The sequence below is a fragment of the Oratosquilla oratoria genome, chromosome 11 (genome assembly GCF_046742065.1).
Source record: "Oratosquilla oratoria isolate Oo_2021 chromosome 11, ASM4674206v1, whole genome shotgun sequence".
Lineage (NCBI taxonomy): Eukaryota > Metazoa > Arthropoda > Malacostraca > Stomatopoda > Squillidae > Oratosquilla > Oratosquilla oratoria.
The window spans coordinates 14,169,619-14,193,684 of record NC_134787.1 but is presented as its reverse complement, the minus strand read 5'-3'; the positions used below and the strand labels follow the sequence as shown (position 1 = coordinate 14,193,684).

The following is a 24,066-nucleotide window of genomic DNA, read 5'->3' as shown; positions in this document are numbered from 1 at the left end:
CACACTGCTACATTCATGTATGATCTTTTTATTTTTATTATAAAATAAAAAAGACCACATCGGATAATTTATAGTCAAACTGTGTTAACAAATCATTGCTATCCAGTTCTTGGGAATTCTTGATACACTGTAATACAATAAGACCGCTATCAAACAACTGAAGATAAGTGAATGAAAAGAAAACACGATTGTTTTTATTAATTTTAATTTTCCTCTGCGTGCTGTATCATGACACGTCAGCAGGAACATACAGCATGACAAGCAGGAGAAAATGCAATAAACTTAGAACGAATGCATGTGAGAGGAATAGTTACACATATAATCAACCCATCACTACAAAGAAAACTTGAACACTGTATTATCACAGGATATTATGATTTATTCTCGTTTGTGTATAAAATAGATTGAAGCAAATCAATCAGTAAATTGAAATTCATCTTCTTGAGAAAATAGTCGTTCTCCATTATGAAATTTACCTTAAATCAACATCTAAACAGAATATATAAGGCTACTCCAATATGTCGTAGGACGCAGCACGGAGCGTCATTTTTTCCCCCAAGTAGCACTTTTGAACGTATCCAGTATTATGACCAAAATATTGGCAATGATTTCACACCTCGAGTCTTTCGATATGGATTCCAGGGTTGAGGTCACGCTTTATTGTGTTATCTTCGCAATTCTATACATTGTATACTTATGCCTGTGTATCTTATTGCCAAAGTATCCGAACCAAATCACACACACACACACACACACATATATATATATATGTGTGTGTGTGTATATATATATATATGTATATATATATATACACACACACACATTTTTGACAGGTTCTTCAAACACTGTTATACTCCTTGGTGGTACGTTTTGACTCGTTTTCTTGGAGGCATACCACCAGAGTCCTTTATCAAAGCTGTTGATATAAAAAACTTGATCCTTTCTAATACTTTCATTGGTCGTCCAGATTGTTGTGTGGTTACGGCCCACAAACTCATGGAAAGAAAAAATCCAACTCTTACATAGGTTGTTGGTGCAACTCTCATTATCTATGGTTGCCTGATGGCCATTCCATAACAGTGGCGGAAACTTTGGAATTGCAGAAATAGTATTGATCACTGCACATTCAAAATCAATCATCACATTGATGGGATCTGGACTGAATTGCAGATGATTACATTTATCCAAGATTGCCATGATTGTGACTTGGCAGGTAAAAAGGCATACACATATGTTACAGCAGAAATGGCAAGGGGATCTCGGATGTTGTATAATTGCTGGAACATTCTTGGAGTCGTTGCAAAAGTCCTACCTATGAACCACGTGGTATAACGGGGCTCAACGTTTAAGTGCCTGGTTGGTTGCAAATAGTATCACTCTCTCTCTCTCTCTCTCTCTCTCGATTCCTCACCCATTGTCTTAGATGAGGAAATCCTCATACCATAGAGCTCCTGTAGGTCTCCACTCACCACTAATTTGCTCAAATTCTCGTAGGGGATTTTGGATCTTTTTGTAATGCTCCATTCTGCAGACGTCGAGGCTTAAGTTTTAAAGAGTCATTTCTACAAATGGTACAACGAACTTGAAGTGGTCTATATGAGCACAACCTTTATAAGAAAATGCATTCCTCTGAGAACATTAATGAACTTACTCGTGTACTATGTGAGCTCATTTTGGTGTGTAAGTTGCCTTCTGCACACAGTTTAGAACATCTTTTATTGCTCTTGATTATCTCTATAGTGGTTGAAGAAGGACGGATTTTTCAGATTACTCAGAGAATATATATATTGTTTGTAAATACAAAAAAAAAAAAATCATCAGTATATCCCAACAACATAGTGGCTGAAGTGGAACTGATGCATCACTAGATCCAACAACCTCTCTCTCTCTCTCACACACACACACACACATACACACACAAACACGCACACGCTGCGGGTTGTTACTCTAACTCTCGTGGGCGGGGAGTTGGGGTGTGTGTGTGCGTGTAAGGTCACAGCATTACCCACGGATCGGTCATATACGAGCTTTGAGCTCTCTTCTGGGAGGGAAATAGCTGTTGATCACGAGTCCAGCACGTGATCCAAAGACCATGGTGAATCACACACACACACACACACACACTCACGCAAACAGAAAAGTATAATTGAGGGAATTTTGTCCTATTTCGCATTTATTTTATTTTATTTATTTATTTATTTGTTTATTTATTTATTTTAATTGTTTTATCCTAGGGTTTTTGTCCGGACCCCTGTGCGAAAACATTGTCACACTTCCGTCTCATCCTACGGCTATGTCTTAAACGGAGGCGTCTCCTCGGCAAACGTTTCTTGGAGGAAAGCGAGCGTCGCCCCTCGAGTTTCAGGAACCCATTTCCACGTTACGATTCCAATAGCCGCATGAACGACAGCGAAAATAAGAAAGGTGTAGGCCAACCCAATGCTATCTTTTAAGGAAGGGAACTCGAGCTCAAGCACGAAGCGAACCAACATATGTCCCGAAAGGGCCCACGAACTCGACAGAGACCGAACTGGGTTCGGGAGGAGTTCCCCAAGATACAGCCAAGGTATGGGGCCTACGCCGATGCTGTGGAAGGCTATATAAAGCAAGACAAAACCCAGGACGAGCTCATTCGGGGCTGTAGGAATCAGAACCACGACGGACACAGCCGCCAGGGCCAGCGTTCCGGTCAGGGCGGACCCGATTAGGAGTGGCCGGCGTCCCACGAAGTCCGTAATGACCGCAGAGATTAATGAGAAGAACAAGGCCAAGGCTCCCAGGATGCAGGAGCAGATTCTGGGGTCGAGGTCGATGCCCGAGTCTTGGAAGATGTCCACCGAGTAGGCAAGGATCACCGTGTAGCCGTTTAAACCTTTAAGGGTGAATATTATGAAGACAAGAAGGGCAGGCCTGTAGTTACTGGGATCCTTTATCTGAGCGTACTGTAAAAATAACATGTAAATATGTAAATATATAGGTACATGTGCATGCATATATATATATATGTATATATATATATATATATGTATGTATATATATATATATATATATATATATATATATATATATATATATATATATATATATATATATATATATATATATATATATATAGAAATGTAGTAGCACATTTGTAAATAACACACAGGAACCCACAGTCGGAGAAGGAATCAACTTCGGAAAAAAAGAAGGAATAATCCTATATTTCGGCTATCAACTGTAGCCCTCTTCAGGAAAGTACATAAGATAGAGAACAGAGGGGACTTATAAACTACAGTAAGAAGAGATGTGGACAGTTGACCTCACTCAGGCGCGGGGCAAACTGGGGTGGCGGAGGAGGGAGGGGGTGAGGATGTAACGTCCGCACCAGCTTATTTACTGCTGCGCGTGAGATTATGTCAGGTGTCCACTGCCCTTTAGAAATATTAATATTAGGGCATTCCTCAATTAATGCTGATTCGACTATTTTCCTCCTAAAACCACAGTGGGACTTGAACACTAATCTGGCCTTACCCCAGTCGAAAGAATGATTCTTATTTTTGACATGAAGAAATACAGCCGAATTTTCTTGCCCATACCTAATTGACCTTTTATGTTCTGCCAATCTAGTGTTCAAGTCTCTCCCGGTTTGACCCAAGTAAACCAAATCACAATCTTTGCAGGGCAAACAATAAACACCAGGTGACTCAACTTCCTTCGGTTTTTGTTGAACGTTCACAATTTGCTTACGCACGGTGTTAGGATAGTGATAGGCAATAGTGAGACGTTCACGAGGAAACAATTTAGTAGAAGAACTGATGGTATTATTGAAAGGAAATTTTAAAATGTCCTTAAAGGAGCGGTGAAAACTTGAGGGGACGGAAGTTTTAAAATGGTTGGCCCTAGCCTTACTGAGGGCTTGGTCCAGAAACCAAGGTGGATAAGCCAACTTCTCAAGTTGACATTTGATCACCTCAATCTCATGGTCCAGAAATTGAGGACTGCAAATCCTGAAAGCCCTCAAGAAAAGGCCAGAGGCAACACTTTTCTTGACATTGTCAGGGTGATTGCTAAAAAGTGGAGACAACTGCCTGAATGGGTGGGCTTACGGTATACTGTAAAGAATAAATTATCATCAGTTCTTCTTAACAAAATATCCAAGAAAGAGATTTGGTGTCCTTCTTCCCATTCAACCGGGAGAGACTTGAACACTAGATTGGCAGAACATAAAAGGTCAATTAGGTATGGGCAAGAAAATTCGGCTGTATTTCTTCATGCCAAAAATAAGAATCATTCTTTCGACTGGGGTAAGGCCAGATTAGTGTTCAAGTCCCACTGTGGTTTCAGGAGGAAAATAGTCGAATCAGCATTAATTGAGGAATGCCCTAATATTAATATTTCTAAAGGGCAGTGGACACCTGACATAATCTCACGCGCAGCAGTAAATAAGCTGGTGCGGACGTTACATCCTCACCCCCTCCCTCCTCCGCCACCCCAGTTTGCCCCGCGCCTGAGTGAGGTCAACTGTCCACATCTCTTCTTACTGTAGTTTATAAGTCCCCTCTGTTCTCTATCTTATGTACTTTCCTGAAGAGGGCTACAGTTGATAGCCGAAATATAGGATTATTCCTTTTTTTTTCGAAGTTTATTCTTTCTCCGACTGTGGGTTCCTGTGTGATATATATATATATATATATATATATATATATATATATATATATATATATATATGTATAATATATTTATATATATATATATGTACATATATACGTGTATATATATACATATGTATATATATGTATATATTTCTATAAATCTTCTGGGCCACAGGTTCTCTCTAAGGCAATTCTGGTTGAAATCAACTTCACTAGTTGCTTTAACAATCTTCAAGACTGTATTCTTTAATTTGGAGAATACTTTCCTATTAGCAACTGAGAGGGACTGGAAGTAGTCATTCATGACTCTCAAAAGAATATACGCAGTGTATGCCAACTGGTATATTTTTGCATAGTAATAGTATTCAATAACTATTGACTCCACCGAAACTATAGTTTTTCGCCTCGTCGTGAGGCGTCTTCAGGGTGAGGACTGCTTTGTAGGATGCTCTGTTATCTTGAAAGGTCTTGTAACGAATAATGACCGCTGGTTGGATGGATTGCTTATAAGGCTCAGCCTGCCTAGCTCAGACGGAATACTGGCTCCTCATTGGCCGAGAGGGGCAGCATGAGATTCTGTCCGGGAGCCAAGGGGGTGGGATTTTGTCTGGGAGTCAAGAGGGTGGGATTTTGTCTGGGAGCCAAGGGTGGGATTTTGTCACATCCAACCGGCAGTCCTCACCCTGATGACGCATCACGACGAGGCGAAAAACTATAGTTTCGGTGGAGTCAATAGTTATTGAATACTATTACTATGCAAAAATATACCAGTTGGCATACACTGCGTATATTCTTTTGAGAGTCATGAATGACTACTTCCAGTCCCTCTCAGTTGCTAATAGGAAAGTATTCTCCAGTTGATTTCAACCAATATATATATATATATATATATAAATCTATATAATACATATATATATATATATATATATATATATATATATATGTGTGTGTGTGTGTGTGTGTGTGTGTGTGTGTGTGTGTGTGTGTGTGTGTGTGTATATGTATATGGATATATATATATATATAATATGTATATATATATATATATATAATATATGTGTGTGTGTGTGTGTGTGTGTGTGTGTGTGTGTGTGTGTGTGTGTGTGTGTGTGTGTGTGTGTGTGTGTACACACACTTCATTGAAAGTGATGGTTAATTGTGCATTTATTATTTCTAAATGTATTGTCCATATGTCTTTCTATGGATTTATGTTCCTTTGAAAGGAGTTTTATGACCTTACTGTAGGTGGTCATGTTTGCTATGTCGCGATTTCGGGTTCAAGACTCTTCTTCAGTGGCTCTTAGGAATATTCTATCTGGTCAAAATAAGAACTATTCCACTGAGAAGTCCATGACACAACATTAACAAGAAGCATCCTCAAAGAAAACTCCGCGATTTTAGAAATATGTACAGACGACAGACGCCTCCCAATTTTAGAAGCACTATACATTAAAGAGCTGAACCCAAATCTAAATATACAAGCAGATGACCTTAGGGCCCTCCCAAGCATGAGACAAATCGCCACAAATCCAAACATGAGACACAACCCCACAAATCAAAGCCGAGACAAAACGCCACAATCCTAAACACAGGACATTTTGTCACAACACGAAGCCGGAGGCTTCCCCTAGTACGTGACATTTCATCACTGCCTGAGTTACCAGGTAACCTCTTCCAGGTGACCGGTGGCCTCCCCCATTGAAGAATAAGTACAGAATTTTAATATATATAGTAAAATAATTAAACATAACACTGGAATAATTCTTATCCTGACCAGATAGAATATTCCTAAGAGCTACTGAAGAAGAGTCTTGAACCCGAAATCGCGATATAGCAAACATGACCACCTACAGTGAAGTCATAAACCTCCTTTCAAAGGAACATAAATCCATAGTAAGACATATGGAAAATACATTTAGAAATAATAAATGCACAATCAACCATCACTTTCAATGAAGTATTTATAAGAGAAAATCTCCTGCCCGTATAAACTATTAATATATATACATATATATATATATATATATATATATATACATATATATATATATATATATAAATATATACGGTATAGGAGCCATGGTACTGATTTACTATCCCATTCATAATGAAATTATCTAGTTTAAATAAATCTAAACTCAAGTTGACATTATTATCAAATTGTATATGGAGTTCTTTGAAAGGGAATTGTTACCTTGTATTCTCCCCCGTAAAGTCATCTGGTATTGATATGTCGATGATATTTTATGTATTTGGCCCACTGATATTAATTTGGATTTTTTTTTATTAAAGTAAATGATTTAGTGCCTTCTATTGAATTTAAAACTGAGGTAGAACAAGATAACAAATTGCCCTTTTTAGATGTTTCTATTATTAGAAAAGATAGATTTTTAGGTTTGACATTTTTAAGAAACCAACCAATGTTTTGTCACATGTCCATTTCTATTCTGCACATCATATTAATACTAAGGTTTCTGTTTTTTCATCCATGTTTTTTAGAGCTTATAGAATTTGCAGTCCAGAATTTTTAGACCAAGAAATAAGAAAAATATATGACATTGCTTCGGGCTTGAAATATCCTAAATATGTTATAGATAAAGCACAATATAGGGCCAGGAAGTCTTTTTGCAAGAATTTTTTTTTTAGTTCTTCCCTTTCATGAAAATCTTGTAAGACTTCCTCGCATCCTTAAGGAGTTCAATATTAATGTTATTTTCAAAAACAGTACCATCAAAGAACTCCTCATTAAAAATTCCCCTTACAATAATGTAGGATGTGTCTATAATATTCCCTGTAAACACTTTAGCTCCTGTTACATTGGACAAACTGGTAAAGAACTAAATATAAGGATGAATCAACACAGATGTAGTATAAGAACGGGCCGAATGTCTAGTGTTTTTTTTTTTTTGTCCATGTAAGGGACACGGGGTACGGACAAAACCCCAATGGACCAAAACCCAGCCCAAAACTTCCATAATAAGAGAAGCGGACAAAACTCCAGGAAAGACTTTCCCCTGTGAGCTCATAGTTAGTGTTTGCCTATAAAGCAGCGATCAAATGTTGCTGTGTCACTAGATCATCATGGAGATCATACGTAACAACAAGGGTGGACAAAAGTTATGCTACCTTGGCCATATGTATACCAAGAAGGCTACCAGCTCCAAGACTATACGATGGGAATGTTCTAAAAGAACATCGGAGTCATGCCAAGGAAAAGCCACCACTGACTTGGAAATCCAAACAATGATTTCATCAGCTGATCATTGCCATCCACCTAGTGATTTTAATGTAGAAGTTGCTTGTATCCGGCAGACCATCCTGACCAATTCAGCAACCAACAGGGCAAGTACTAGTCAGGTTCTGATTGACCACATGAGTGGAATAAGTGCTGGGGGAAGACAGGCTCTTGCTCAGTTAGAACCCCAGAGAAGTGGAATGTCCACAGAGCTACCATAGAAAATGAAGACCGCACAAACAATTTATGTGAAAGTTGGGATCGCGCATTCAGTTAGTTGGATACTCCCATCCAACCATATGGGATGCAATCGAGTCTGCGGAAGGATGTGTGCATCGTTTCTACACATTTGACAAATGATGCAGTTGGACAGAGACTGAAGAAGCAAGTGCGGCGGACCACAAAAGGCCTGCAAGAGAGACTACGCAATCTTTGTGTAGACTTAGACAGCGGTCGGAAGACACTAGAAGAAACAATGAGAGGCCTTGTGTACAACATCAGGCTCTGTTAAAGTATAGAGAACGATGTAGAAGAAAATGTATGTCACAAAACAACTGCTGTGAACATATTTGTGCTACATGTAAATATTCATAAAACAATAAAACATGTATTTTAGTTTTCTTTTTGTTTTTGGGTTTTTGACCGACTGGGTTTTGTCGGTTGGGTTTTTATCCGTTGGGGTTTTCTCCACTGGGGTTTTGTCCTAGACCCATGGTCTAGAGTCGAATATCCGCTCCTAAAGCCTGCCTGTTCTTTCGGTTGATTTCCATCTAAAACTTTACTTAGTCTATTTATAAGGATCTTGGAGAATACTTTATATACATTTGATAGCAAGCTAATCGGTCGATAGTTACTAAGGTCCTTTTGGCCTCCTTTTTTATGAAGCAAAATTACTATAGCATTGCACCACGCATCAGGAACGCTTTCTTGACGTAAGCACTGGGTGTACAATTCAGCTAATTTAATATGAAGTAATTTACCTGCGTCTTTCAACAGATGTATTGATATACCATAGAGCAAATTTTACTTCTTCCTTTGTAATCTCTGGTACACTACTAACAACTACACATGAATTTACTGACTCAACTACGGTCTTCGACGAGTAAAGCTCTTGGTAAAATTCTTCTACTCTTTTTACCATTTTGTCTTTACTACTTTTACCTTTCCAAATAGTTTCCTCTGTTTCATCCATGTTTCTCTTTCTTTCCACGTATCCGAGAGCTGACACCTTGACGTAGTGGATAGGCTTGAGAATCTTAGTGATTACAAAAGCTATGTCGATAGAGAGAAAATCTCTGCAGGGTCACCCATATCGAACAGGTTTTGTAGGAAAGACCAGACAAAGAGCAGCTCAAACACACAGTCGCAGGACCCACTGCTAACCGGCACGTCCCTGATGGCAAACAGGGAAATTCTTCATACATATATGGGGTACCGTCATAATGACGGTGTAGACCATTGGGCACCCTATAGATACAGGGCTTCACTGAATATAATGAATAAGATGACACCAGAGAAATATCTCACCAGAAACCTGTTGGCACGGAGGTGAGATTACTGCCAACCCCCCTTCATAGCTAATATGAATAGCACAACCAAAGGAAAACCGGGCGTTCCTGTTGGATTATCGTCTCCTAAAGGCCCAACCCCATTGCCTCGTATGCTTAGGGGCAGTATGCCACCGAATGTGGGTAAGCATTGTCCAAGCAGATCCAAGTCTTGGACATTAAACAACATGAAGAAAATGAAGATCTACACTTACAACGTAAGAAGTCTCTCAGAAGACCACAGACTGGAGAGATTAATGGAAGAATTAGACAACATCAAGTGGGACATCGTAGGACTGAGCGAAGTCCGAAGAACTGAAGAAAAGCTGATACAATTACAAAATGGTCACTACCTGTTCTACTATAGAGGTAAGGACAAAGAAAGATCTAGTGGAGTAGGATTCTTGATAAACCGAGAGGTTGCTGGTAACGTAGTCAAATTCAGTAGTTTATCGGACAGGGTAGCTTGGATTGATAATAGGCTGTGTAAAAGATACACTCTAAAAATAGTTTAGGTTTATGCGCCAACTTCACAGAGTTCAGACGATCAAATTGAGTTGTTCTATGATGATTTAAGTCAAGTAATGGATCAAGAAAAAGTAAGTATACTTTGATAATAGGCGACTTTAATGCTAAAGTGGGGAAAAAGATGGAGATGAGACGTACATTAGGAAATTTGGAGTAGGTCAAAGAAATGACAGAGGCGAGATGTTAGTAAATTTTGCAGGGAACTACAATATGAGGATAATGAGCACTTTCTCTCAAAAGCGTGTAGCTCGTAAATGGACGTGGAGAAGTCCAAATGGAACAACAAAGAACGAAATAGACTTCATATTAGGAGATGAGAGCAAAAGCGTTAGCAATGTTACGGTGATAAATAAAGTCAACATAGGTAGTAGTGACCATAGAATGGTAGGTTGCACAGCTAAATTCAATTTCAGAGCCGAGAGAAATAAACTAGTTTTAAAAATAAAATAAGCCTTGCAAAGGTTAAAATTTTCAGTTCGAAATTGAAAATAGATTCGAAGCTCTAAGAACTAACGAGGACACCGTGGAAGATATTAATTTGAATTTAGTGAATATCATTAAGGAATCAGCAGAGAAAGTAGGAAGTACAAAAACATTAGAGAAAAGAAATACTCCAAAGCTACAAATGACCTAATTAAAAGAAGAAGGACCATGCAGATTAAAAATAGGAGAGACGAAATAGAAAGAGTAGAACTAAACAAGCTTATCAACAAAAGGCAGAGATTAGAGAAAAGAAAGAGAAACATGTATATATATATATATATATATATATTTATATATATATATATATATATATATATATATATATATATATATATATTCGTCTTAGTAGTGTTTTTATTTCTTCTGACAGGTTATAGATATTTCCATAAGATATTATCATTCTTAGGAATCTTAGGTGATAATGGACAGGCTACCAAGAAAAGACCACTAGCTCACACGGAAATGAAAAAACACCGGGCGATTCTATTGTATGATGCCGTGGCTCAGAAGGGATAAGCAGGAGACTTGGAGTTGGAGGTTGACATCAATATCTGTGAGGGGGCTTTTGGGAATATTTATTCAACAATAACTGCAACCAACAAAGTTAAAGGAGCATGAGGCTTAGTCGTAGGGACAGACAAAAAATTGGAAAGACTTTTGGTGGTAGGTAAACTGAAATGAGAAGATACAGTAGGAAAGAAATTTAGAAATTAATTTAATTCTAATAGGAGAAAAGGCTTATGTAGATGTTCGTGCGTGCAGTAGTATTTTTGTTTGCGATATGCGTGTGTGTATATGCTACGCATGGAAGGTTGTTGCCTCTATGCGGGTGTACATTCAACGGGATACATAAGGGACGAGTCATATTTTGATTCCGGCAGACGAAACAGACTTCCTGAGGTAGCGGAGCCATTTTGCCGGCGAGAGGAGAACAGGTAATGGTATATATATTCGGTTGAAATGTGAATATATATTATATATGCATATGAATATGTATAGAAATATAAAGGTAAATTTATAACCAGCGAGGACTGAACCCTGCCAGCCATAGCACGTCTACTGAGAATCTGCTACCTTTCCTCACACTTGCCGCTGGATGCAGACGGACTCATTTCCGTGGTACTTAGACAGAATCCAGCACATTGCGGGACGTCTGGTCACGATCAAAGCTAGTGAAAAGATACGTTGTATATATGCGTGGCTATACACGATTTTTCGTGTACATCGTCCGAGGGAGAGGTGCAGCTGAAAAATAGTCTTACGGTGTGGTCTAATTGTGATGTGTCGTATCAGATGTTTGTGCTTGGCGTACAGACTTTCTAGGTGTCTCATGTGAAGTTTGTGTTTGTGTTAGTTGAGTGGACGCATATTGGCATCTTGGTGTAGGGACTCTGCGTTTCTGAAGTCTCTCCATCGCAACCCTATGATGAATATGGCTGGGGCATTCTGAACCTTCTGATGGTCGTAGTTGTTAGTGGGACATATCAGCTGGCTCAGTCCCGGAGACGGGCACAGAATCGGTCTGACTAGGGCTAGGTACAATCGACGTTTTGTGGACAGTATTACGGTTTTGAAGCGTTTTAGCCTTCCCAACACAGCCTTAGCTCTCGCTCCCTGTCTGTGGAAGTGTGGGGTTCATGTAAGGCCACTATCCAATGTACCACCCAGCACAACAGGCATGGTCTTTCACTGGGACGTTTGTGCTGTTTATCTTAAGAGTGTTCGTGGTTGTTCTGTTGGTGTTCTTGCAGCGGAAGTATACAGTTTTGCATTTCGACGCACCGGTCTTAATGTGCCACCGTTGCTTCCATTCGTGTGCCCCGTCTAGTATGCTATGTATTACGTTCTGAGTCTGCTAATGCGATTAGTGTCGTCCGCATACGAGAGGGTAAGAGCCTAGTTGCGTGGGTAAGCCGGCTCTGACAGGTCATTCGTAAATAGATTGTACAGAGTGGGGGGGGGGGCAAAGACTGACCCTTGCGGTACTCCAGCCTTCAGCACAAAAGGTAGGGGCAGACAGCCCCGCCACTTTATTCTTATTGGCCTATCGTCTAGGTATTGAACAACCGTGAGAACGGTGGGGCAAAGTCGAAGTTGTGGTACAATTTGTACTTAAGGTTCCCAAGCCAAACAGTATCGAATGCCTTCTCCACATCCTTACAAACCCAAGTTGCCTTACTAAGGCGACCGTCTAGCGGCCTTTGAACACATAGAGTGATCATGGAAATAACGTCGTCTGCACCGCGCTCCGGCTGAAAACCAAACTGGCAATCTCTCATCATGTTCTCCGCCTCCAGGTACCCGGTTAGGTGGCGGCAGAGGATGCGCTCAAACACCTTACCAAAGTAATCCAGAAGGGGGCCAGAGATGAGTTTCTGGGGCCTGGGAATAAGATATGGGAGGCCTTGAAAAGCTGTGAAAAGTACCCAGAGGCTTGCGAGCTATTGTATAATGTGGTCATGTGCGTCACCCGGGCCGAGCAGGCTCGTAGTCAATGTTGATTGGTCAGTCTTAGTCGAGGCTTGATTTTCGTATGTTAGGTAACACTTTTAGGTCCTAAGCTTGTACGTTGAGACAAGGATATAAGTCTTTGATATATAATGCGCCTAATAAAGGTAGACGTACATTTTTACATTCATATAATCTTTCTGTGTTTTCTTCCAACATTTTCATGGTGAGAGCGGTTCTGCAATACAGAACTGCTAACCCCAGTCCCCTTCAGTACTTGCGACTTGCGAGGTAAGACCACCCGCTTGAGAGGGATCGGTTTTTGTGGGAGGGGAAGAATGTATGTAAGAAAATGAAAAGATAGTAGTGTATAAAAGAGGGCTATTGCCACCGGGCGATTAAGCGAGCGATGAGGGGTGGTTGGTGGTCGTGGCTCAGGAGAAATGGGTAGGGAACTTGGACGACGGCGCCGATGCCTGGGATTAGAATCACCAAAAGTTGAGAAAATGGTAGGAACCGTAGTAGTAGAGAAAGGTGGAAAAACGGAAAAATCTTTAGTGGGAGGTAAACTGAAATGAGAAGATGTAGTATAAGAGAAAGTTAGAAAGGAAGTGAATTTTAGTCGAAGAAAAAGTACGTGTAGATGTTTGTGCGTGGGGCATGGCTATGTTCGTGAGAGGTGTGCGTATGTATCTTACGGGAAGTGAGCAGAGTTCACTTCCCGCGTGTAGAGAGCGCGTTCCTGATTAGCCCCAGGTTGGGTGTGAGCGTTCCTGTTTATCCCCAGGTTGGGTATGAGCGTTCCTGTTTATCCCCAGGTTGGGCTTGAGAGTCAGGAGAGTGGATTCAATGGCAGTGCGAGGGGGTGCGGGCGGGCGAGTGTTGTACTATCTTTCTCCCTCCAAGCACAACTCTGAAAGCAGAAAATTATGTGATTTGGGAATTGTGTGTAAATGTCAGAAGTGTAAACCCGTTCGCCAGCGTCAGTGAAGAGGCCAGGGCTCTGAATCAGAGAGGCTCCCCAATTTCTCTCTCGCAACCAGCCGGGGAAGAGTTAAGGGCTCTGAATCAGAGTTGAATTGTGGGCCCCTGCTAAGCCAGCGAGCAAGTGTGCATGTATCTCTCTTCTTCCAAGCACAACTCTGAAAACAGAGAATTACGTGACTTGGGAAATGTGCGTATTTGTCTTTTGGTGTAAACCCGCCTGCCGACGTCAACGAAGAGGTTGGCTTGTACCAGACCGGCAACAACAAAGGAGAAAAGTCTCTTCACCGCCATCGGCCGGCGAAGATTCCTGAACGCTTGTGGAGTGTACTGGAGCGGAGAGCGACGTTCGACCTCTGCGAGTGCTGTGTTGGTTATGTTAGTTAGAGGGCAGGATAGATAAGATGGGGGAGAGGGAGGGAGGGAGGGATTTAGGGGTCTTAGTGTAAGGAAAGAATGAAATGGAAGGAAGTTAGAGTTATGATAGGTGTGGGGCAGACCAATTTCTTGGTTATTTTTATAGTCTCGTGGACTGTTGTTGGTTATGTGGAGGGGGGTGTTGTGTTTATATAGCACCCTCTTACGAAAAGGGAGAGACAAGGAGAGGAGCACAGAAAGAAGCTCTCCTAATCACTGATGACCTGGTTTATTTCGCTGCGTGTGGTCAGAAGGGAATATTTTTATGAGTTTGATGATAGCTAGTCTGGGCATAATGTCCGGAGACCGTTGGTTCTTCGAAATGCTCATACTAAGAGAATAGTCAATTGGTGTTGATGCAATCATATTCTTTATGAGTCCACAACCGGTTTTATAAAATATTATGGATTTTTTTTCAGTGTGGCTAAATGGTAGCGTGCGGGGTTCACGCTCAGTGGGACCTGCGATCGAGGCTCACGATAGTCGGGTTTGATTATTACAATGTATGTAGTTAAAACATGTTTTGTTATCAAGTTGGATAATAGGATAGAACTACAATATGACAGGGCCATGTTTCACCAAGTCTAGATAATTATTGTTTACTTATGGCGCCCAACTAAGGTCTGTAAAATAAACATGCTGTAAAAAAAATCAGGGGAAGTTTACGAGGCACTTTGAAACTTAAAGAACTTTGATTACCCTGGATGATATAAGCTATTAAAATATTCCTTGATAAGAAGCACAGATAGATTTACGGAAAATGGAAAATCCCGAAGAGAAAAGTTCCAAGCCTCATAAACACAATAAGCTCAACCTTCTCAGACCACAGAAGTCGTAACCAAGATGTCAGTACCAAGAAAAAGAGCTAGAGCACTATAATAGCCTCAGATACGAGGATGTAAGAATATTCAACTGCATCCCCTCGGAGAAAACAACAGAGGAATAATAGTTCTACAGAATACTTCAAGCATCAGTTTGTGGGCTCCTGCAAAGCTGGACGACATCCGAGGACGTGCAGACTAGTAGAGACATGAAGCCGGACACTTTATGACGGCCGGCCGGAGTGAGACCTCTGTCGAACTCTACAGGATGTGCGAAAGGAATGAAAATGAGAATACAGTGACAGTGGGCGAGAGATAGGGTATCTCCAGAATGGACCAGGTCATGAAAATATGAATGAATGTTGTATGGGAGAGGATCAGAACAGGCAACGAACAATAACCGAAAATGAAGTAAGAACACAATTTCCAATTTTCAGGCATTTGTTGCTTTCACATATAAGGAGGAATTACCCACACTAGAAAATCAAAAGCAGGTGATACGATAGCCACTTATGGAAGGATGAAGGAAGTGGGGAAAATCTAAAAGGATTATTATTATTTTTTTCACCATTAAGTGAAAGGGTAGTAAGATGGCGAAGGAATAAAATCTAAAGAAGACACTGTTTGACGGATGTTACAAGGTAACCACCAAACCTAGGTACAATTTCGCATTTTCTCTTTTGTAATGTTACTTATTTTCCAGGGAATAATGTTTAAAACAAATATCTTACCTCAAAAGCATTATTTGAGGGGCTTTCTGATTGATATATTCGTCGTTTGCTAACTTACATTCTAAAACACAGCATACAACGCCATCTCTTTGTATATTATGAACTGTGTAGGAACCCAAGCGTCCGGTAACGAAGCAGACGATATTCAGTGATAATGACAGTTTTTAGTCGTCTTTTGAGAGTAGCCTCAAATCCCTAAACGTCTCTGACAACAACCGAGATGTGTAGATACGACATATTCATGGGCTATCAATCTGAACCGAAATATATCTGAAAAAGCTCCCATATTGGTGCATCATTGTATATTCTGGTTCTGCAATGCTGTCTGTAGCACTTGATAAATCAAAGGTTGTATACGTGACGCATTCAGTATTTTTTGCAGTGTTCTCCTACACAAAATACTGCATCACGTTCACACTACACCTCCCAGATGCCACAAACTTTGTAAACAATGATTTCTACAAAGTAATACGGATTTTTTTTATCTTTTTTTTTTTTTTATCTCGGTCCTTGTGTACCAGTAAAAAGGTCAATTATGGTGGCTTATTACTCCTAGATGAAATTAATTATTCTTTACACGGCAAGTTTTATTCGTTGTTTTGGGTTGTTTACATTGTATAAAAACGAAAGCTTCACTAAGTATTGCTAAGAACATACCAATTCGTCCCAGCAAATCATAATTGTCTTTTACATCTATTCCTATACCGTACACCCTAATTTAGGCAGCTACACTTTGATAATATTGAACATATCATAAAACTTAAATTAAGTTCCAGTATAGGTCTAATAAAAAAAAAATCATATATTGTTTAGTCTATTGTTTCTCTGAATTCAGGAAAAAATTCATAATATAAAAATAAACGAATTAATAAATAGAATAAATGAAGAGTTAAACTGCATCTGCCTATTCGAGAACGTGGTTTTATGTAATTTGAATTACATAATTATCAGTGATATCTATGATGTCGATGACTTCGTGTGTCGGCCCCGTTATTTCTCCTGTTTTTACTTTTCTAAGCTTATCTAACTGATAACTCTGATAAAAGTTTACAAGCACAAAATATTAAAAAAAAAACGCCTTTTAGTACTATTTTATGAGAATGTAGTTCTTCGTGTATGTTCTGTACGTGAATAACATCATCTGCAATTCTCTCTGAGTTCTAAATGTTATTGATATATTACTCCCTGCCTCTTTTCTTCCCAATCGTGTATTTTCTCAGTAGTTCTTTCTTCATTTTTACAATTCCAATATTTGACATCAAATAACCTGCGGTACTCGACACGATCACTATTCATCAAATATATAAAGAGGAAAGAGAGGAAGAGAAAACAAAAAGACTAGAAGCTAAGGAAAAAAAGGAGAACAGAACAGAGTCAGACAAAGACAAATTCTATTGGAGAGTAGTGGATATGAAAGTGAGGAAATGGTTCATAGGAGAGAACAGAAGGGAGACAGAAAACAGGATGGAGGTAACAGAAAATTAAAAGTGTCTTACACAAATATAAATGGCTTAATAACAGGCTTGAATGAACTGAATGATTACCTGAAAGAAAAAGAACCGGACATAATGGGAATTGTAAAGACAAAATTGAAAGCTCCGTTACCACCCAACAGTGTAGGACGTGGCGCATATAATTACTGGATTAGAAACAGAGAAGTAAAACAAGGTGGTGGAGTTATGTTCCTGACTAAGAAGGATATAAATGTGAGGAACGTTACATATGGAGAGAATAGAGTGGAGGTGATTATGATAGAAATAGAGGACAGGGACAAGAAGAGCAGGAAGTTTGTGGTAAATCATATGCCTCCTAAAATGGCTTCGCGGGAAGAGAGAGAACACAAGAATATGTTAGAAGACACAAGGATAACACTAAATAAGATAATGGAAGATGGAGGACGAATAGTTATAATGGGTGACTTCAACTGTAAAGAAATCTGCTGGAAAGAGATGACAGTGAAGGGCGGAGACGACATATGGGGAAATGTACTACTTGATATAATTATAGAACATACAATGACACAATGTATACAAGAGAATACTATGGATAGAAATGAGGAAGAACCATCGAGACTAGACCTAATAATCACATCAGAACCTGAAATAGTGAACAAGATTGAATGTAAGACACCACTAAGTAAAAGTGGCCACATATTAGTAGAACTGGAACTAAATGAAGAAAAATACATGAAAAACGAACAACATAGAAAGGGAAGAATGGTGTATGAAAAAATTGATAAAATGAGATTTTTTTAAGCAGAGTGGAAAAGGATACACAAGGAGGAAACAACAGTAGAAGAGAAATGAGAAAAATTGACAAAAATTTATAAGGAAGGAATGGAAAAGTATGTTCCAAGACAAAAACAAGAAAAAGGATATGCAAAATGTCGGTACAACAAAAGATGTAGCAAGTTAAAAGATAAAAGGGATAAAGCTTGGATAAAATGGAGGAAATACAAAAGACCCGAAAAATGGAAAATATATACTGGTTATAGAAGTGAACATGTACAAGTGCGCAAAGAAAAGAGAAAATACGAAAAGGATGTCATAAAAAGATGTAAAGATCAACCAAAACTATTTTATAGATTTGTCAACAACAAACTGAAAAACAAACAAGAATTAGTGAAACTACGACAAAGAGGAATGAAATACACAGAGGAAATAGAAATAGTAGAAATTAAGAACAAACATTTTACATCAGTGTTTACGAGGGAGAATATACAACTTAGAGATTTCGAGTGGGAGGGGAAAGTCCCCCTATGAAAGATATAGAGGTAAAAAGGAATTAAATAATGAATCACTTGAGTAATCTCGATGTTAGAAAATCGCATGGTCCAGATGAAATGGCAAACTGAATTTTGAGAGAATGTAGGAACGAACTAACAAAGTACATAGTCTAATAAGTTCCAGAAGATTAGAAAAGAGCAAATGTAGTATCAATATACAAGGGGGGAAACAAAGAAGACCCTACAAACTATAGACCGGTCTCTCTTAAAAGTACGGTAGCTAAAATTTGGGAAAGAATTATCAAAATTAGATGGGTAAAGTATTAGGGAAAAAAACAATGTACTAAATCCAAGGCAGTTTGGATTTAGACAAGGAAGATCATGTGTCACAAACTTGATGTGTTTCTATTCAAGACTAATAGATATAATACAAGAAAGAGATGGATGGGCTGATTGTGCATTTCTAGACCTGAAAAAAATGATAATGTGCCACATAAGAAATTGCTAAAGAAATTAGAAACTGCAGGAGGAATACAGGGCAAACTACTTAAGTGGATGGAAGACTTCTTGCATGAAAGGAAAATGAGAGAGACAAACATTCCAATTGGGATGAGGTGATTAGTAGAGTTCCACAAAGAACAGTTCTGGCCCCAATAATGTTTGCTATATATACTAATGATATGGATGAATGAATTGAAAGTTATATGAGCTTCTTCGCAGACGATGTAAAAATGTTGAAAAAATTGAACACCGAAGAAGATTGTGAGTCGCTGCAGAGTGATTTCATTAAAGTATGGGAATGAAGTAGGAAGTGGGAGATGGAATTCAACATTAAGAAGTGTAGTATAATGGAATTTGAAAGAAGCAAAAGAATAGAATAGTGGGATCATATACATTGGGAGAGGAAGAAATTTAAAAAAGTGGAAAAAGAGAAGGACATAGGAGTCATTATTATGAATAATATGTCCCCTGAGAAACCTATAAACAAAATTTTTGGAGAAACTTATAATTCAATAAGATCAAAGTGGCACTTACATACTTGAACGAAGAAATGGCGAAGAAAATGCTAGTCACTTTGATAAGACCAAAATTAGAGTATGCAGCGACGACGTGGTCACCTAGTACAAAAAAAAATGTATAACAAAACTTGAAAGAATACAAAGAGCAATTACGAAGTTGGCACCAATGCTATCAGAATTACCATATGAGGAAAGGCTGACAAAACTTGAGTTACAGGCATTGGAACAGAGAAGAGAGAGAGGAGACTTGATAACTATTTATAGAATCATGAAAGGCATGGAAATTATTGATAGAGAGGGTCTAATAAAATGTGATGGAAGAAATACAAGAGGATACGGAAAGAAAACAAGAAAAAGACAATTATAGAAGAGAACTGAAAAAGAACAGCTTTCCGCACAGGATAATAGACGTATGGAACAAGTTGGATGTAAATGTGGTGAGTGAAAACGATACACGAATTTAAGAACAGGCTAAACAAAATGAGATATGGAGACGGGACACCACGAGCATAGCTCCCCTTCCCGTAAAATACAACTAGGTAAATACAATCACATTGTATGAATAAATGAAACAACTCTCATGACATTGCTGTGGAGTAGATGGCGCCGCGGATAGATGAGAATTGCCGAAGCAGACGACGTTTTGGGAATAGAATGAGTAATTTCGAATTGCAAAAGATAAATAAAGGACAGAGTTTTTGCGTAATATATTTAGCTGTTGTTGACTTTGGGAAGTAATACAAACTAATTCCCGTAAAATTAGACTCCTTTAATTTTCAAATTGGTTACTTTAAGAGGCACAATTCTCCACATAGATGCATCAATTTGTAGAACAAATTAAAATAAACAATTCAGGCGAGCAACATTATTAATCTTGAGTAAATTTTGATTAATGAAGATATAAAGCCGGGATTCCTTGAACATAGACCACGTAGTATTATACAGGGTAGTTAGGTGACATGCAATGTGTGTGTCTACGGAAGGGAAGTATACCAATAGACTGGAGGAATGCATGTATATTTCCACTATACGAAGAGGAAGGGAGGGGGGCAGGTATGGAAGTACTAGTTTTAGATTTAGAAGGATCTGTTTGGTGAGTGCAGTCGCCGGTAAGTTGCAGTTGTTGAGTGAGAGGATTTGGGAGGGAACGGAGGAGAGCATTGTGGGTTTAGGAGAGGAGCGCAAATGATAAATGGTTAAATGAAGGAGATTGTGAAAGGACGAAAGATTGACGTAGCACGAAGGGCTGTTTTTCTGATCTGTTTTTTAAATAATTTTGTGTGGATGTGGACAGGGGATACCATTTACAGTAATGAAGCGGCGAGGATAAACTATCTCCAGCTGTTGGTCCTTGCTGTAGAAATAATGTGTCTAGCTAGGGAACAAGGACGACTTTTCGTCTACAAAGGGCTGAGTTGAGAGGGGAGTAGTTTAGTAGGGGAGTTGAGTAGTTGAGATGAGAGGTGAGTAGAATTGGCTTTGATATGTATGAAGTCGGTATGTATTTTGAGTCGACCACAACCGATATAAGGGTTTTTGGTATGTATATACAATCAAGTAAATACATAACAGGAGTTGCACAAGTACAGTGAGCCATAGTTACAGGAAATGCACCTGAAACAGTTCCGCGCAGTTGTAACAGGTTCTAATCCTGCAACTGTACACTCACACACAAAAGTCGCTATCGTTAAGGATAGAATCGATGGTAAACAATTCCATAACAAGAACAGCAGGTCTGAACAACAACCCACGGTAACAAACACGTGCGTTCAACTCGGTCGATGACCTATACAAGAGTTCACTGTGGCGCGGTTCGACAGACACGTGTTTAAAGTGATGTGTGAACGGGGTATTTGGTTGTCGAACACGTTGGTTAAACCCCAAATACCCCGTCCACACATCACTTTAAACACGTGTCTGTCGAACTGCGTTCGACGAACCGTTAGATCGTTAGATTTCGTCTGTCCCCATTCCCTAACATATTTTACGGCGGATCTTTTTATTCTGACTGGCGCCGGTCTATCTAATTCATCTCCCAGGCACCCAGGAAAAGCCATCACCCACTTGCTAAGAAAGAGAAGAATTTCCTTCACTCTTCACCAACTATTATTGCGCCTTGATGGAGATATATTCGCTATCAGTGAAATCGTAAAGATAATTTTACATGGAATATGACGTCGGCGCCAACGCATAAACTATACATGTAATAGCACTTTTTATCTATTCATTTGTTTTCTATTTTATTATTATTATTATTATTATTATTATTATTATTACTATTATTATTATTATTATTATTATTATTATTATTATTATTATTATTATTATTATTATTATTATTATTATTATTATCATTATTATCATTATTATTATTATTATTATTATTATTATTATTATTATTATTATTATTATTATTATTATTATTATTATTATTATTATTATTACTATTATTATTATTACTATTATTATTATTACTATTATTATTATTATTATTGTTATTATCATTATTGTTATTATTATTATTATTATTATTATTATTATTATTATTATTATTATTATTATTATAATTATTATTATTATAATTATTATTATTATTATTAATTATTATTATTATTATTATTATTATTATTATTATTATCATCATCTTCATTATCATTATTAGTACTATTATCATCATTATTATTAAGAGCATTCAAGAGTTTTTACGAGGTTAGTAGAGCGAGTGGCTTGAGATAAAGGTGGGACTTCGCCAGCGATGTGTCATGTCGCCTTGGCTGTTCAATTTATACTTGGAGTGGTACCAGAGGTAAATGCAAAGGTAATGTGTCGGGGATTGGAGATGGATAAAGAAAATGAAAAAAACGGAGATAAGCCATATGCTGTTTGGTGACGACACTGCGCTTGTAGCAGCATCAAATGAGGGATTATTGAAGTTATTTATGGACTTTGGTAAGGTAAATGTGGGTGGAAATAAGGTGATGAGATGTACAAGGGAGAGGATGCAGGAAATTGGAAGTATTAAGAGAGAGAGGCTGGAAGACACACGTGGCGGAAAAATGGAGGTGGAGGTAGAATGTAGATTGAGAGAAGCAAATAAATGCATTGGGGGATTAAAAAGTGTAATGAGAAATAGACATTTGAGAATGAATGATAAGAGGAGATTGTATGAAGGGGTGATTGTGCCGACAGCACTGTATGGTGCAGAAACATGGAATATAAGAGAGGAAGAATTTAAATATGTTTGAGAAGAGGGAAAGAGTTTAATTGTATCTGAGAAGTATGGTAGGGGTTATTAGGCTGGATAGAGAGAAACAAGGAGGTGAGGAGGAGAGCGGGGGTGGAAAAGAAATTGGAAGATGGGGTTGGTGAAAGAGTGTTAGGATGGTTTAGACACATGGAAAAATTAGGGAAGATAGATTAGTAAAATAAGTGTGGAAGACAGAGTTGGATGGAGTGAACAGGAGGGGGCGACCGAGGATGAGGTGGATAGATGGGATACAAGGGCGTTGAGAAAGATGGGGATGTCTGTCGAAGAAGGAAGGGGGAAGACATGGGATAGGAGTGAATGAAGAATGGTTGGGTGTTAATGATGCTGTGATACATTAAGATCTAGTCGGATTGGCACCTAAATGATATCAACATTATCACAAGATATCTGTAAGTCATCAGTTTACTCGTTTACTTTACTGTTTATATGTTTATTTGATTCATTTGTTCTGCATCCAACATCATCAAGGACTGAAAGGTCTCCTGTCGTATACTTTGCCACTGTAGTTAATTGGGCTTCATATGATGGCCCTAGATGACCCTACATTGTAAAAGAAAATCTCCTTTTACATTAAGAATATTGATGTTCTCAAAATAGACATTGTATCCCATGGCAGAATACTCGTAAGAAACAACCACTGACTTTGACCCCGTCTAACACGTCAACTGAGGACCCCCATCGAGGTACGTAGGATATTTTTTTGTCCCCCTATTTCTGTATAAAGTGATATACTTTAGCATTATGTGACAAAAGGTGTTAGTGAAACACCTTTTGTCACATATTTTCTCAATGCATGTTTGAAAAATAGAAATTATATTTGTGCAGTCATCGTTTCGATCTATGGTTGCACAACAGATGAGCATTCATCTACAAATGGACTAAGAGACTTCCGAAAACTTAAATAATGAATACAGGCCATATTGATATCACAATTAAAGATAGCTTACGCCGTCACCTTTTCCCTATGTCCTCAGAGAGCCAGGGTAATCGGCAATCACCGATAGACGTTGCGAGATCGAACTTAGGTGGGGATTTACGAGGGAAGCGAGTTCGTGGATAAACATCGGAACACTACATCATCAGTAATGAATATTTTACATGCCTGAAAAGGGATCTAGAAGTAACTACCGCAAGAGTATGGAGCAGGCAACAGACGGCACACAAACAAACAAACAAACAAACAAAGGGAAGAGAGTCGGGACTGAAGACTTGTGGGAAAACCCCAG

General features: G+C 38.7%; 1 protein-coding gene across 1 annotated transcript in view; it reads right to left on the bottom strand.

The window, feature by feature from the left end:
- Positions 1-202: 202 nt before the first annotated feature.
- The window catches only part of LOC143029605 (facilitated trehalose transporter Tret1-like), a 40,592-nt gene continuing 16,728 nt past the window's right edge, over positions 203-24,066 (bottom strand). The window contains exon 6 of the mRNA XM_076192331.1: positions 203-2,942. Within this exon, the coding sequence (XP_076048446.1) occupies positions 2,292-2,942 (651 nt within the window). The 3' untranslated portion in view covers positions 203-2,291. The remainder of the gene's footprint in view (positions 2,943-24,066) is intronic.